This window comes from Canis aureus, chromosome 5 (assembly GCF_053574225.1).
Source record: "Canis aureus isolate CA01 chromosome 5, VMU_Caureus_v.1.0, whole genome shotgun sequence".
In the NCBI taxonomy this organism is placed as follows: Eukaryota; Metazoa; Chordata; class Mammalia; order Carnivora; family Canidae; genus Canis; species Canis aureus.
Window position 1 is genome coordinate 44,172,679 of NC_135615.1, and position 16,512 is coordinate 44,189,190.

Sequence of the window (16,512 nt, forward strand, 5' to 3'; positions counted from 1 at the left end):
CTCCTGGAAAGTGTATTTGAAACAAGTATTGCAATACTTTGAAAAATTCTTCCCAGTTTCATGTCTAAGTCCTGGAGAAAGGGGACATGCAAATAGAAAAAGAAAAAGTAGTTTCTAAAGAAAGTCTCTGTAAGAATTAGGCAATGGCTCAATGTAATCTATGCTACATCATGGCAGGAAGGTGTGGCGTATGGGGAAAGGACATGTGCCTACTTCAGCAGGGCAGCTGCAGGACACAGTGGGGCTTGTCCAGGGCAAACCCACCACTGTCAATGGGAAGCAATAGCAAATCCAAGAATCTGCTTTGGTAGCAACAATAGTTATGGCAAGGGTTTCCAGGAGCCTCACTGGAGGTGAAGGAGAATGATGATCCATGTGTGGTGCTAAGAACTTGCTTGCCCTAGACTTAATGTAGCCATGGAGTTCCCTAGAAGGATTGCACGGAGGATCTGAAAAGAGAGGGGCTTGAAGATTTCCAGCAAGGATTACCAAGCTTGCTCTAATGTTGGGAAATGCTGAACTGAAATCTCTTGATGAAGACACACTCTATACAATTTTCATAGTGAGTACTGATTGTAGATGGAGTCCTATGCTTGGTATTGCCCCTTAATAGTCTGATATTTCTCCCCTACTGCCACCCCTCACTTTTCCCAGCTCTCAATATCCCCATATTCTCCAGCTACCACTCAACTCATCTTACTCTGCAATGTTACTTCAGCTTCAAGGGCCACCACTCACTCTGCGTATTAGCAGACTGCATTCTTAGAAGTAGTACCAAGTATGTCCAGAAATGCCCCAAGGCAAATTCTGATGCAATCAAGATGGAAAATAATAATATATCCGTAATGGCAATGTCACCTCTATCTTGAAGGATTGTTAGGAAGATCCAAAATGACTGAGATCCACAAAACCAAATCTTTGTAGTGCTGTAATTGTCAGAAATGATTGGAGCAAAGCTTCAACTTCTACTTCCGCTGGCTAGGTGCATAAATCCAAGAATACTTTTCTGCAAAGGGGGACCCCATAACAACACATTCTGCCCTCCCCACTCCTTGACCACCACAGAAACATTGTGGGTACCAGATAGGTTGCCAGGCATAGACTCGTGCGGCCATAAGCATCCTGCATGTTAATATTGGCACCCATCTTCAACAGCAGCTTCACTGTGTCCACTTGACGTCCAGAAACTGCATGCATCAAGGGTGTACATCCTGGAATGAGATATTTCATCAGCTTTTAATATTTGATTTGTGAAATTTATGGGCAAACTTTATTTACCTGTTCACTTATTATGTTCTTTATAGATAAATGAGCTGTCCTCAACACAAACCCAGCTGTTGAGCTACACGGGACTCGGGAGAAATGAAAATCATTGTTGCTACATTTATAAAAACTATGTATTTTTTTCTGGCTCTATTAAATCTTCCATAATTTTGCAGTAATCGGTTGATTAAAACATTTTGTACCAATGATTTAAAAAATTCCTCTTTACTACCTTGAGAATTAGCACAATTTGGGACATAACAGGCAGTTTTATCCTGGCTTGGCCTGAACAATGTAGAATCTGAAAGTATCTAGAAAGCAACTCCAGCCAGGCAGACAGGTCCAACAGACTTTTATTAGAGGTGGTGGATGATAAAGGGCAGTGATGGCAGTCTAGCTTTGGCTTGTACACATTATTGAGAAAAGGGTCTACCTTTGTTGAAATACTTCTGTTTTGGTTATTAATATAGGCCAAAGCATTTGGTTCCTCATGTGTTTTCTTTATGAATAAAAACGGAGCTGAAATTACACATTCTGATTAACTCGTAGGCCTGCCTGATGAGACAGAATCCAGGGGCTTCCCACTCTTTCAGATGAAGAAACCAAATCTCACACACAGTCCCTTGCTAAGCTGAGACTTGTTTACGTGTCTTATCATTGGTGGTTCCACCTTCTTCCAGTGAACTGCAAGCTAGGACCCTAGGAGATCCCTGAAAATGGACAAATGGCAGGACTGCTGTTTTCCCCGAAAGACTAATCCAGTTTATCTGCAAATCGCCCCCTTCTAATGCTCTTTGAGTAAAAGCAGCAGTGAAACTTTTGTCTTAAAAAGTTGTGACAGTTCCTTCTTTATTTCTTCCTCTCCTTTTTCCCCCTTTCCTCCCTCTCTCCCACCCTCCCTCCTTCTCTCTCTCTCTCTCTTTTTTTTTTTTTTTTTTTGTTTGCCAGTGTTGAATTGCTCTAGCACCATTTGTTGAAGAGGCTTTCTTCCACTCTGAATTACATCTGCACTGTTGTCAGTAATCAGTTGAGTATATTTGTATGAGTTTATTTCTGATTTTTTCTTCTTTTCCATTAATCTATGTGTGTATCCCTCAGCCATTACCACATAGTCTTGATTCCTTAGCTATATAATAAGTCTTGAAATTTGGCAGACTGATTTCTCCTGCTTTATTCTTTTTTTAAAAAAAATTTTTTTATTTTAATTCCAGCTAGTTAAGATACAGTGTGATATTAGACGCAGGTGTATAGTATAGTGATTCAACACTTCACTTGGTGCCCATCACAATCAGTGCATCCTTAATCATCATCACCTTTTTAACCCATCCCCCCACCCAGCTCTCCTCTGGTAACCATCAGTGTATTCTCTGTATTTAAGAGTCTGTTTCTTGATTTGTCTCTCTTTTCCCCCCCTTTGCTCATTTCTTTTGTTTCTTAAATTCCACATATGAGTGAAATCATATGGTATTAGTCTTTCTCTAACTGACTTATTTCACTTAGCATTATATTCTCTAGCTCTGTCCATATTGTTGCAAATGGCAAGATTTCATTCTTTTTTACAGCTGAATAATATTCATATATATACATATTATATATATAGAGATGAATGGGTAGAGAAGATGTGATATATATATATATATATATATATATATATATACATACATACATACATACATAGTATTAGGCTGAGTGAAGTAAGTCAATTGGAGAAGGACAATCATCATATGGTTTCACTCATACGGGGAATATAAGAAATAGTGAAAGGGATTATAAGGGAAAGGAGAGAAAATGAGTGGGAAAAATTAGAGAGGGTGGCAAAACATGAGAGATTCCTAACTCTGGGAAATGAACAAAGGGTAGTGGAAGGGGAGGCGGGTAGGGGGATGGGGTAACTGGGTGATGGGCACTGAAGAGGGCACTTGATGGGATGAGCACTGGGTGTTATATGTTGGCAAATCAAAATTCAATAATAAAAAAAATATATATACACATATATATGTGTATACACACACACACACACACACACACACACACACACACACACACCACATCTTCTCTATCCATTCATCTATTGATGGAAACTTGGGCTGCTTCCATATCTTGGCTACTGTAATAATGTTGCTATAAACATAGGGGCATGTATTCCTTTGAATTAGTGTTTTTGCATTTTTGCAGATCATAGGGTAGTTCTAATTTTAACTTTTTTGAGGGACAAATGAACCGAAAAAGGCCTAGAATGAACCAACCTCCATACTTTGCTTCATAGTGGCTGCATCACTTTGCATTTCTACCAACAGTACATGAGAGTCCTTTTTCTCCACATCCTCACCAATATCTGTTGTATCTTCTGTTGTTGATTTTAGCCATTCTGAAAGGTGTGAGGTGATATTGCATTGTAGTTTTGGTTTGTATTTCCCTGATGATAAGTGAAGATGAACAGCTTTTCATCTGTCAGTTGGCCATGTCTAAGTCTTCTTTGGAGAAATGTCTGTTCATGTCTTCTTCTCGTTTTTAAATTGGATTATTTCTTTTTTAGGTGCTGAGTTTTATAAGTTCTTTATATATTTTGTATACTAACCCTTTATCAGATATGTCATTTGCAAATATCTTTCCCATTCATAGGCTTCCTTTCAGTTTTGTTGATTCACTGTGCAAAAGTTTTTATTTTGATATGGTCCTAATAGTTTATTTTTGCTTTTGTTTCCCTTGTCAAAGGAGACCTACCTAGGAAAAAGTTGCTACAGCCAATGTCAAAAAGGTTATTGCCTATCTTCAACAATTTACATTTTGGTTTTTAATCCATTTTGAATATATTTTTGTGTATGGTATAAGAAAGTGATCCAGCTTCTTTCTTTTTTTTTTTTAATTTTTATTTATTTATGATAGTTACACACACAGAGAGAGAGAGAGAGGCGCAGAGACACAGGCAGAGGGAGAAGCAGGCTCCATGCACCGGGAGCCTGACGTGGGATTCGATCCCGGGTCTCCAGGATCGCGCCCTGGGCCAAAGGCAGGCGCTAAACCGCTGCGCCACCCAGGGATCCCCAGCTTCTTTCTTTTGCGTGTTACTATCTAGTGTTTCCAACACCATTTGGTTTTTTATTTTTAAAAGAATTTATTTATTTATTCATGAGAGACACACAGAGAGAGGCAGAAACATAGGAAGAGAGAGGAGAAGCAGGCTCCATGCAGGAAACCTGATGTGGGACTCTATCCCGGGACTCCGGGATCATGCCCTGAGCCAAAGGCAGACGCTCAACTGCTGAGCCATCCAGGCGTTCCTCCAATACCATTTGTTGAAGAGACTATCCCATTCCCATTGGATATTCTTTCCTGCTTTGTCAAAGATTAACTGACCACATAGTTGTGGGTCCATTTCTGGATTTTCTATTCTGTTCTGTTGAGATATATATCTATTTTTGTGCCAGTACCAGACTATTTTGATGACTATAGCTTTGTAATATAACTTGAAGTCAAGAATTATGATGCCTCCAGCTTTGTTTTTTCGTTTTCCAGATTGCTTTGGCTATTCAGGGTCTTTTGTGGTTCCATATAAATTTTAGAATTATTTGTTCTAGTTCTGTGAAAAATGCTGTTGCTATTTTGATAAGGATTGCATTAAATGTGTAGACTGTATTGGGTAGTGTGAACATTTAAACAATATTTTTTCTTCCCATCCATGAGCATGGAATGGCTTTCCATTTCTATGTGTCATCTTCAATTTCCTTCATCAGTGTTTAATGGTTTTCAGACCACAGGTCTTTTACTTCTTTGGTTAGGTTTATTCCTAGGTATCTCACTGTTTTTGGTACAATTGTAAATGGGACTGCTACCTTAATTTCTCTTTCTGGGTGTTTCATTATTGGTGTAGAGAAATGCACCAGATTTCTGTCCATTGATTTTGTACTCTGCAACTTTACTGAATTCATGTAACAGTTTTGACAGTTTTTTTGGTGGAGTCTTTGGTAGAGCTTTCTATATATACTATGATGTCATCTGCAAATAGGGAACATTTTTACTTCTTCCTTACTGATTTGGATAACCTACATTCCTTTTTCTCATATGATTGCTGTAGTTGAGACTTTTAGTACTGTGTGCAAGAGAAGTGGTGAGAATGGACATACTTGTCTTATTTCTGACCTTAGAGGAAAAACTCAGCTTTTCCCCATTGAAGATGATGTTTAGGATTTCCCATAGATGGCCTTTATTATGTTGAGGTATGTTCCCTCTAAACCTACTTTTTTGAGGATTTTTATCATGAATGGTACTTTGTCAAATGCTTTTTCTGCATCTAATGAAATGATCATATGGTTCTTATACTTTCTCTTATTGACGTGATGTATCACATTGATTGATTTGTGAATATTGAACCACCCTTGCAACCCAGGAATAAATCCACTTAATTGTGGATGATTTTTTAAAATATTGTTGAATTTGGTTTACTAGTATTTTTTTTTTTAAGATTTTACTTATCCATGAGAGACACAGAGAGAGAGGCAGAGACACAGGCAGAGGGAGGAACAGGGTCCCCACAGGGAGCCCATCTGGGACTCAATCCCAGGACTCCAGGATCAAGCACTGAGCTGAAGGCAGAAACACTCAACCACTGAGCTACCCAGGTACCCTTGGTTTACTAGTATTTTATTGAGGATTTTTGCATCTATGTTTATCAGGGATTTTGGCCTGTAGTTCTCTTTTTTAGTGGTGTCTTTATCAGGTTTTGGTATCAGGATAATGCTGGCTTCATAGAATGAATTTGGAAGTTTTCCTTCCTTTTCTAGTTTTTGGAATAGTTTGAGGAGAATAGGTATTTTTTTATTTTATTTTGTTATAAATTTATTTTTTATTGGTGTTCAATTTGCCAACATATAGAATAATATCCAGTGTTCATCTCATCACGTGCCCCCCTAAGTGCCCGTCACCCAGTCACCCCCACCCCTCGCCCACCTCCCCTTCCACCACCCCTAGTTTGTTTCCTAGAGTTAGGAGTCTCTCATGTTCTGTCTCCCTTTCTGATATTTCCCACTCATTTTTAGGAGAATAGGTATTAACTCTTTTTTAAATGTTTGGTAGAATTCACTTGTGAAGCCATCTGGTCCTGGATTTTTGTTTCTTGGGAATTTTTTGAATACTGATTCAATTTCTTTTCTGGTTTATTGGTCTGTTCAAATTTTCTATTTCTTCTTGTTTCAGTTTTTGTAGTTTATATGTTTCTAGGAATCTATCCACTTCTTCCAAGTTGTCCAATTTGTTGACATATAGTTTTTCATAATATTCTTTTATAATTGTTTGTATTTCTGCGGTGTTGGCTGTTATTTCTCCTCTCTCATTTGTGATTTTATTTATTTGAGTCCTTTTTCTTTTTTTCTTGATAAGTCTGGCTAGAGGTTTATCAATTTTATTGATTTTTTCCCCCAAAGAACCAGCTCCTAGTTTCATTGATCTATTGTGTTAGTTTTTTTTTTTTTAGTTTCTATATCATTATTTTTGCTCTAATATTTATTATTTCCTTCTTTCTGCTGACTTTAGGTTTTGTTTTTTGTTCTTTTTCTAGCTCCTTCAGGCGTAAGGTTAGGTTGTTTATTTGAGATTTTTCTTGCTTCTTGAGGTAGGCCTACATTGCTCTAAGCTTCCCTCTTTGAGCCACTTTTGTTGCATCACAAAAGTTTCGGCCCATTGTGTTTTCATTTTTATTTGTTTCCATGTCCTTTTTAATTTTTCACTTATTTCCTGGTTGGCACATTTATTGTTTAATACTGTGTTACTTAACTTCCAATTATTTGTGGTCTTTCCAGATGTCTTCTTCTAGTTTCATGGCATTGTGGTCAGAAAAGATGCATAGTACAGAGAATGTTCCATGTGCACTTGAAGAAGAATGGGTATTCTGCTGTTTTAGGATGGAATGTTCTAAATATATCTGTTAAATCCTTCTGGTCCAGTATGTCATTCAAAGCCATTGTTGATTTTCTGTTTAAATAATCTAATCACTGATGTAAGTGGGGTGTTAAAGTTCCTTCCTATTATTATATTATTGATCATTTCCTTTCAGTTTGTTATTAATAGGTGCTTCTATGGTGGGTGCATAAATATTTATAATTGTTGAATCTTCTTGCTGGACTGTCCCCTTTATTATTATATAGTTTCCTTCTTTGTTGTTAACAGTCTTTGTTTCAAAGTCTCATTTGTCTGATATATATATATATATATATATATATATATATATATATATATATAGCTATTTTGGCCTTTTTTGAAAAAGATTTTATTTATCTGAGAGAAAGGGAGAGCAAAGAAGGAGAGTGAGAGGGAGAAGCAGACTGCCTACTGAGCAGAGTCTGATGCAGGGCTCTATCCCAGGACCCTGAGATCATGACCTGAGCCAAAGGCAGATGCTTAACCAACTGAGGTACCCAGATGCTCCTCTGGCTTTCTTTTGATGTCAGTTTGCATGATAGATGTTTCTCCATCCCCTCACTTTCAAACTTCAGATTTCTTTAGGTATGAAATGAGTCTCTCAGAGGAAGCATATAGATGGGTCTTATTTTTTTTAAAAGATTTATTTATTTATTTATTTATTTATTTATTTATTTATTTATGTGTGTGTGAGAGAGAGAGAGAGAGAGAGAGAGAGAGAGAGGCAGAGACACAGGAGGAGGGAGAAACAGGCTCCATGCCGGGAGCCTAACACGGGACTCGATCCTGGGACTCCAGGATCACACCCTGGGCCGAAGGCAGGTGCCAAACCACTGAGCCACCCAGGGATCCCCGGGTCTTATTTTTTTATCCATTCTGTCACCTTATGCCTTTTGATTGGAGTGTTTAGTCCATTTACATTCAAAGTTATTATTGATAGATATGCATTTATTGCCATTTCATTACTTGTTTTGTGGTTGTTTCTGAAGATTTTCTCTGATCCTTTCTTGTCTTTCATGTTTTGCTGATTTTCTTTATACTGTATTTGGATTTCTTTCTCTTTATTCTTTGCATGTTTATTAGTGGTTTTTGACATATGGTTTGACATCTAGGTTTGTATATAACCTCTTCTGCATATAGCAGTATATATTAAGTTGATGGTCATTTCAGTTTGAACCTATTCCTTTCTTTTCTTCTCCCCACATTTTATTATGTTTTACATCTTTTTTTATGAGTTTGTTGACTGATTTTTTTTAATAGAAATATTCATTTTTACTGCTTTTGTGTTTCCTGTCATTATAGTGTCACTTTTGGTCTCTCCTTTTCATACAGAGTCCCCTTTAATATTTCTTTTTTATTCCCTTTAATATTTCTTACAGGGGAAAAATCTTTATCTCTCCTTCTATTCTGAATGATAACTTTGCTGGATAGAGCATTCTTGGCTGCAGCTTTTTCGCATTCAATACTGAATATATCATGCCACTCCCTTCTGGAAGTTGCTGTTGAAAAATTTCCTGATAGCCTTATAGGCTTTCACTTGTAAGTTACTGGCTTCTTTTGTCTTACTGCTTTTAAGATTTTTTCTTTATCACTATATCTTGCAAGTTTATTTACAATATGTTTAGGTGTGGGTCTGCTTTTCTTTTCTTTTTTTTTTTTTTTTTTTTGGGTCTGCTTTTCTTGATTTTGATGGGAGTTCTCTATCTGTCCTGGATCTGGATATCTGTTCCTCAGAGAAGTTTTCAGCTATTATTTCTTCAAATAAAATTTCTGCCCCCCTTTCTCTCTCTTCTTCTGGGACTCCTGTAGTACAAATGTTACTTATGTTTAATGGAGTCACTGAGTTCCTATGCCTATTTATGTTTTGTTCAATTCTTTTTTCTCTCTTTTGTTCAGCTTGATTACTTTTAATTACTGTCTTCTAGGTCACTAATTACTTCCTCTGTTTTTTCCATTCTGCTATTCATTCCATTAAGAGCATTTTTCATTTCATTTAATGAGTCCTTTATGTCTGTGATTTATTCCTTATCTTTGTATTAAGGGTCTCACTCATGTCTTACACTCTTTTCTCAAGTTCAGTGAGTCTCCTTATGATCATTGCTTTAAACTATCAGGCATGTTACTTAAATTTGTTTCACTTAGATCTCTGGCCATAGCTTTTTCCTATTCTTTCAGTTAGGATAAATTTCTGTCTTTGTTTTGTCTGCCTCTCTGTGTCTGTCTCTCTGTGTTAAGAAAGTCAGCTATGTTTTTTGTTTTTAAAAGTAGTTAACTTTGGGCAGCCCAGGTGGCTCACTGGTTTAGCGCTGCCTTCAGCCCAGGGCCTGATCCTGGAGACCAGTGATCAAATCCCACGTTGGGTTCCCTGCTTCTCCCTCTGCCTGTATCTCTCTCTCTCTCTCTCTCTCTCTCTCTCTCTGTGTGTGTCTCATGAGTAAATAATAAAATTAAAAAATCTTAAAAAAAAAAAAGAAACTAGTAACTTTATGAAAAGGAGATCCTGGAGTGCCCTGCAGTGTAGTGTCCCCTGTTACCACTATCCTGTGTGTGCTCTTCATACCTTGAGTATTGTGTCTGAGTTAATTTTCCTTTCAGTACCATTGTCTGCAATGACTCTCTGTGGTATTAGTGGGACCCAGGCAGGGTAGCCCTGAGGGGGCATGCCCACTGGGGAACTTGGGAGTGGGGTGACAGTATTAGCAAAATTCGTGTTGGGCCATTAGTCATATCTGGATGTCCTGAAGTGCTGTGGTGGCTGGAAGCTGTGCCCTGGCACCAGGAGGCAAGTGGCTGGCTGGGTGTAGTGCTGTGGCTGGGTGGGAAACAGGGTGGCAGTTGTGTACCTGGCCACTGGGCAGAGCATGTGCACAACTTTAACAAAATTTGCCTTGAGCTCTGGGCCAAGGCTACAAGTGTCTATGTAGCCCCACCTCCCACAGGTGGCTCTGTGTTTATACTGAGGGGCGGGGCGGGGGGGTGGGGAATGGTGCTGCCAGTTTTCTCATTTTCAGAAATCACTATGAACTGATCTTTCACTTGCGCCTGCTGTTATGTAAAGTGCCGTTTTTGTTGTTGTTGTTGTTCCTTCTCCATATAATCTGCTGATTCTTTAAGGGTGGCAACCCAGCTATCACTCACCCTCCTGGCTCACCCAGAGCTGAGTCAGCTGACTTTTAAAGCTTTAGGCTCCAAGACCCACTGGTTTTAAAAACTCGCAGAATCCAGTCCCTCTGGTTTTTAAGGAAAAAATGTTATGGGGATCAGACTTCCATGAGTGGCTCCCCGTGTAAGGGCCTGTTTCTCTGTCCTCTCCATGTGCAGCTCCCTCCCTCCTGCAGGTAGGCTCCATCTGCCTTTCTGACCTTCCTAACCTTTCAGATGCAGTTTCTCTATATTTAGTTGTGGAGTTTGTTATGCCAGCCTTTGGATCACTCTCCAGTTTATTGACTTGGATGTGGATGATATCTAGTTGTAAACATGCGATGCGTGAACTAAGGTTCCTTTACTCTTCCATCTTCCTAAGTTCTCCTTTCCACTTTATTCTTTTTCAAAATTGATTTAACTCTACTAATTCTTTGGCCTTTCTATATACATTTTAGATAATTTTGTGTATATCTACACAAAAATCTTGCTGGGGTTTGATAGAAATTGAATTAAACCTGTATATGAATTTGAAAAGCACTGAATATTTACTACCTTGAGCCTTCTAATCCATGAGCATGATATGTCTCTCCATTTATTTAGATCTCTTTTGATTTCTGTCATCAGCATTTTATAGTTTTTGGTATAAAATCTGGTACATATTTTGTTATATTCACACTTAAGTATTCTTTGGTTGAGCAATTTTAAATGGTATTGTAGTTTTTTTTGTTTTGTTTTGGGGGGGGCAGAGGGAGAGAAAGAGAGAAACTTAAGTAGGCTCCACACTGAGTGTGAACCCAGATGCAGAGCTTGATCCTGTGACCCTAAGATAATGCCCTAAGCTGAAATCAAGAATTGGACGCTTAACCAACTGAGCCACCCAGGCATCCCAAACTGTATTATAGTTTTAATTGTGATATCCATGTATTCACTTCTAGTATACAGGAATATAATTTGTTTTTCTGGATTGATCTTACACACTGTGACCTTGCTGAACTCATTGAGTTGTAGACATTTTTTTGGTAGCTTCTCAGGATTTTCTACGTGGAAAATCAAGCTGTGCAAAAGGGGAAAGTTTTGTTTTTTTCATTTTCAATAGATATGCTTTTTATTTCATTTTCTTGCCTTTTTTTTTGCACTGGCTAGAACTTCCATTATTATGCTGAATATAATTAAGAGTGGACATCTTTGCTTTGTTCCTGATTTTAGAGGCAAAGTATTCAGTCTTTTTTACCACTAAATAAAATGTTAATTCTAGGGGTTTTATCTTCTTTTGTAGATCAAATGGGGGAAGTGCCCCTTTATTCCCATTTTTCTGAGTTTTTGATCATCAATGTGTGTAAAATTTTTTCAAATGCTTTTCTGCATTCATTGATATGATCGTATGATTTTTCTTCTTTAGCTAGTTAATATGATGGGTTACATCGATTGATTTTGAAATACCAAATCACACATTCATATAACAAATCCCACTTGGTCATGGTATATAATTCTAGTTCTAAATTACTGACTTAAATTTGCTAACATTTTGCTAAGGTTTTTTATATCTACATTCATGAGGAGTATTGGTCTTTAGGTTCATTTTTTTATATCATCTTTTTATATCACCTGTTTTCAATGTCAGGGTAATAATTAGCTTCATAAATGTAACTGAGAAGAGTTTCCTTCTCATTTTTTCTGGAAGAGGTTATTTAAAATCAATATTAATTATTATTTAAAAGTTTGAAGTTTCCAGAGAAACCATCTAGGCCTAAAACTTTCTTTTTCTGGGAATTTAAAAATTATGAATATACTTTCCTTAATAGTTATAGGGACATTCAAATAGTCTATTTCCTACAGGATGAATTGTGGTTGTTTACCTTTTTTGAGGAATCGAGCCATTCATCTAAATAGTCAAATTTATGCGCGTAGAGTTTTTTTTTGTTGTTGTAGTTTCTTTTTATTGGTTAGATGTCCACAGGGTCTATAGTGATATCTTTGGTTTCACTCTTGATAGTGGTAGTTTGTGACTTTTTTCATTTTGCGTCAGTACTGCTAGAATTTTGTCAATTTTATTGATTTTTTTCAAAGAATCAGTTCCTTCATTGATTTTCTTTATTGTTTTCTGTTTTTAATTCCATTGATTTCTATTCTTTCTTTATTCTTTCTTTCTTTGGGTTTATTTTGTTGTTTTTCTAAATTCTTGGGGTAAGAACTTAGATTATTGACTGATACTTTTCCTTTTTTCTAATGAATATATTCAATGCCATACACTGCTTTAGCTGTGCCCCACAAATTTTAAGATTTCATACATTCATTTCTACTCAAGGGCCACAAGCTAGGATTGAACCCAGAGTCTGGATCTTGCATTATCATACAAGTGGTAACATTCATCTCTCCTCATTTTCCATTTCTAGCCCCAAAACATATGTACAAGTAAGTCTGATTTAAAAACAAACAAACAAATAAAACTACTATGGATAATTAGGGGCAACTACTCACTTTATAAAACATTTTATATACATTTATGAAACATTTTGCTGTCATTATAAGGGACTCCCAGCTCTTATTGGTACAAGTACACTGGTTAAAAATCGTTAATGACTTTCCACAAGTACTAGGACAGAAAAAACAATGAGAGAACTTTTGTTACAGTCCCACGGGTTCTTGATATTCTTTTTTTTTTTTTTAAAGCCCATTTTCTTTCAATTGTTCATTCAGACTGGCTGATTCCTGTCATTCTATTTTCAAGTTTCTTGATCCTTTCCTCTGCTTCCTCATTCTGCTGCTGAGCTTATCTATTGAATTTTTTTTTAATTTTTATTTATTTATGATAGTCACAGAGAGAGAGAGAGAGGCAGAGACACAGGCAGAGGGAGAAGCAGGCTCCATGCACTGGGAGCCCGACGTGGGATTCGATTCCGGGTCTCCAGAATCGCGCCCTGGGCCAAAGGCAGGCGCCAAACCTCTGCGCCACCCAGGGATCCCATCTATTGAATTTTTAATTATAATTATTGTATTTCTTAGTTTCAAAATACTCCAATTTGTTCTTCTTTATGTCTGTTATTTCTTTGTTGAGGATTCCTTTTTTTTCATTTGGTTCAAGCACATTTGTAATTGCTCGTCGAAGCATTTCTTTTTTCATGGCCTCTTCAAAATCTTTCAGATAATTCTAACATCTGTTATTTCAGTATTGGCAGGTATTGTCTTTTTTCATTCATTCCTGTTTCTTTTTTTTTTAAATAATAAATTTATTTTTTATTGGTGTTCAATTTGCCAACATACAGAATAACACCCAGTGCTCCTTGATATGACAAATGATTTGCTATTGAAACCTGGACATTTGGGGGTATTGTGTGGAGTTGCCTAATCTTACTTAAACCTTCTATTTTATCTGACATTCTCTGACACTGCTCCAAAGGGGAAGTAGGGGTGCATGTGTCACCTTATTATTGCTAGGTGGGATCAGAAGTTCAGGTGCCCTATTTGGCTACCATTGACATCTAAGGGAGAAGACTCTTCATTACTGGGTGGTGGTGAAAATACTAATTTGTAGAAAGGCTTCCTCTGACACCACCCCGACAGGTATGGGGATGGAGGCTCAGTAGTTGGAGTGGAGGTCCAAGATCTCTACTTGGTCTTTGTTGGAATGGTAGGGCTAGGACCATAAGTTTTTATTTGCTTGTTTGTATTTGTGTGATGTTTGGTTGGAGCGGACTCATTATTGTCTAAAAGTTTTCAGTCTTGCTATGTGGTCCCATTCCTGGTTCTTTGGCTAGAGAGCAGGCTTTTGTTGGGGGCTGTGTGTGTGTGTGTGTGACTATTGGCCTTTCTGAGCTGTTAGATTCTTCAACTCCAAGTACGAGATATAAGAAGCAATAAAAAAAACCGAGGAAACTTACCAACATGTCATTCCTTAGGTCCCATGGTCCTAGCTAGTCTGTCATTTTCTTTCCACTTTCCAGTGTGTTCTTATGTTTATATTATATACAACATCCAAGATTTTTAGTTATATTTAGCAGTAGGAACAGTACATCTACTCCACCTTCTGAGAAGCAAATCTTTGCTTTCTGGCTTTAATAGTAACACTTTCCCAACATCCAATGCTACCAAAAATAGCCCTCTTTCCATACTTCTTTTTTTAACTACTTGGCCTATCTACTTTAGTCATTCATACAAAGAAGTTGAAAGAAAACCAAACCAACTGGCTTCATTATACAGGTGATATAGAAGAATTAGAAGATTTATGTCCAAGACCATGGTTTAAAAAACTACTAAGAGGGGATCCCTGGGTGGCTCAGTGGTTTAGCGCCTGCCTTTGGCCCAGGGTGTGATCCTGGAGTCCTGGGATCGAGTCCTGCATCGGGCTTCCTGCACGGAGCCTGCTTCTCCCTCTGCCTGTGTCTCTGCTCCCCTCTCTCTCTCTCTGTCTCTCATGAATAAATAAATCTTAAAAAAAAAAAAACTACTAAGGGACCTTCAGCCTCAGGCAGGATACTCCTTGGCCCTCTAGTATCAAAATGATTTGTCATATGCAATTTTATAAACATTGCTCACCTCTGAAGGCCATCTCTAAAAGAATAGAGCAGAACCTTCAGGAACCTGCAGGATTCAAAATGCATAAATAGCTCACCTTCACTGTCACAGCATTCCAGGATGGAAGGGTCTTCCCGAATTACTGAAGTCAGAGCATTGACATCTCCATTAGAAGCTGCTTGATAAACCATAGTCAGGTCAACTTCCTCAGATGAGTCACCTTCATGAATCAAACAGAGATACTCTTAGTGTGTGTACCAAATTCGCTGAAAGAATAACACCCATAACATCACCCATACAAGTGACTCATGACTTCTCTGATGAATCTGGGCAGGAGGCTGAGTCATCCTCCTCACAAGCACCCTAAATGCTTCTTAAGAAAGGTGGACCCCTGTGGGCCATGTTGTAACATCACCATTTATTACGAAGAAATTGGAAGGACTAGATGTCCTCTGAGATTTTATGAATCTGTGTAGGCTTTCAGGCTACTCAAAATTGGTGAGACCAGAGTGGAAAATGGGACCCTTATGTTGGTTTTAGGTTTCCCTCTTTGGTCTGAAATATATTAAACTTTTCCTCTCAGTGACTCAGTTTACTTAACTCTGATAGAGATATTGCGTTATTTTCTGTTCTCCTGATGTATTCTCCACCCTATTCCCTCCTGCTGTGTACTAGTAGGAACTTTGGCTGCATTATTTGTTTAGTAAACAGACTGAAAGAGGTGATAGGCCTTTTCTGTTCTTAACTGGTCAGTGTCATGTTGAGGTCTATGGCCTGCAGATTTAATGGGCTCTCAGTGGCTGGAGAACACTCAGAGAGACCAGGATAGATCCCATTTGTGTCACCTGAGGAACAACTGAAGAAATAGATGTGTTAACTCCAGAGATTATTCTATGGGACCATGATAGCAGCAGCCTTCAGATATTTGAAGACCCCCTTTTTTTTTTAATTAAAAACTTGTAATGAAATGTATACAACATAAACTTTACCATTTCAACCCTTTTTAAGTATATAGTTCAGGGGCATTTTATACAATCACCTTGTTGTGCAATCATCACCATCAATCATTTCCAGAACTCTTTATCTTCCAGAGCTCAAACTCTGTACCTACTAGATAGTAACTGTCCATTATTCCCTCCTACAGTCCCTAGAAATCACTATACCACTTTCAGCCTCTATGAATTTGACTACTCTAAGGAATGTTATGTAAGTGGAATTAACAGTGTGCTTTGGTCTTATTTTACTTAGCATAATGTCCTAAGGTTCATTCATGTTGTGGCATTTGTCACAATTTCATTCCTTTTTAAGGTTGAATAATATCCTATTGTATGTTTATACCACATGTGGTTTATCTATTCATCCAGTGATAGATACTTGGGCTGTTTCTACCTTTTGTCAATTTTGAATAATGTTATCATGAACATGGTACTCAAAAACTGCTTTGAGCTTGGAGGAATGCCTCGATGGCTCAGTGATTGAGCATCTGCCTTTGGCCCAGGGTGTGATCCCGGGATCCTGGATTGAGTCCCACATCAGCCTCCTTGTAGGGAGCCTGCTTCTCCCTCAGCCTGTGTCTCTGTCTCTCTCTCTCTTTCTGTCTCTCATGAATAAATAAATTAAAAAAAAACTGCTTTGATACCCTGCTTTTAATTCTTTTTGCTATAAACTTAAAAGTGGAAT

At 37.8% G+C, this 16,512-nt stretch overlaps 1 protein-coding gene across 4 annotated transcripts in view; it reads right to left on the reverse strand.

Moving 5' to 3' along the window:
- Positions 1–16,512, reverse strand: part of ANKRD55 (ankyrin repeat domain 55) — a 114,490-nt gene that overhangs the window by 47,325 nt on the left and 50,653 nt on the right. For all 4 annotated transcript variants that reach the window (XR_013379768.1, XM_077897852.1, XM_077897854.1 and 1 more), the window contains exons 3-4: positions 14,930–15,052; positions 1,081–1,211 (exon numbers count right to left, since the gene is read on the reverse strand). Coding sequence is in view for 3 of the 4 variants with exons in the window: in XM_077897852.1 (XP_077753978.1) it covers positions 1,081–1,211; positions 14,930–15,052 (254 nt within the window). In the remaining variant the exon portion in view is untranslated. The remainder of the gene's footprint in view (positions 1–1,080; positions 1,212–14,929; positions 15,053–16,512) is intronic.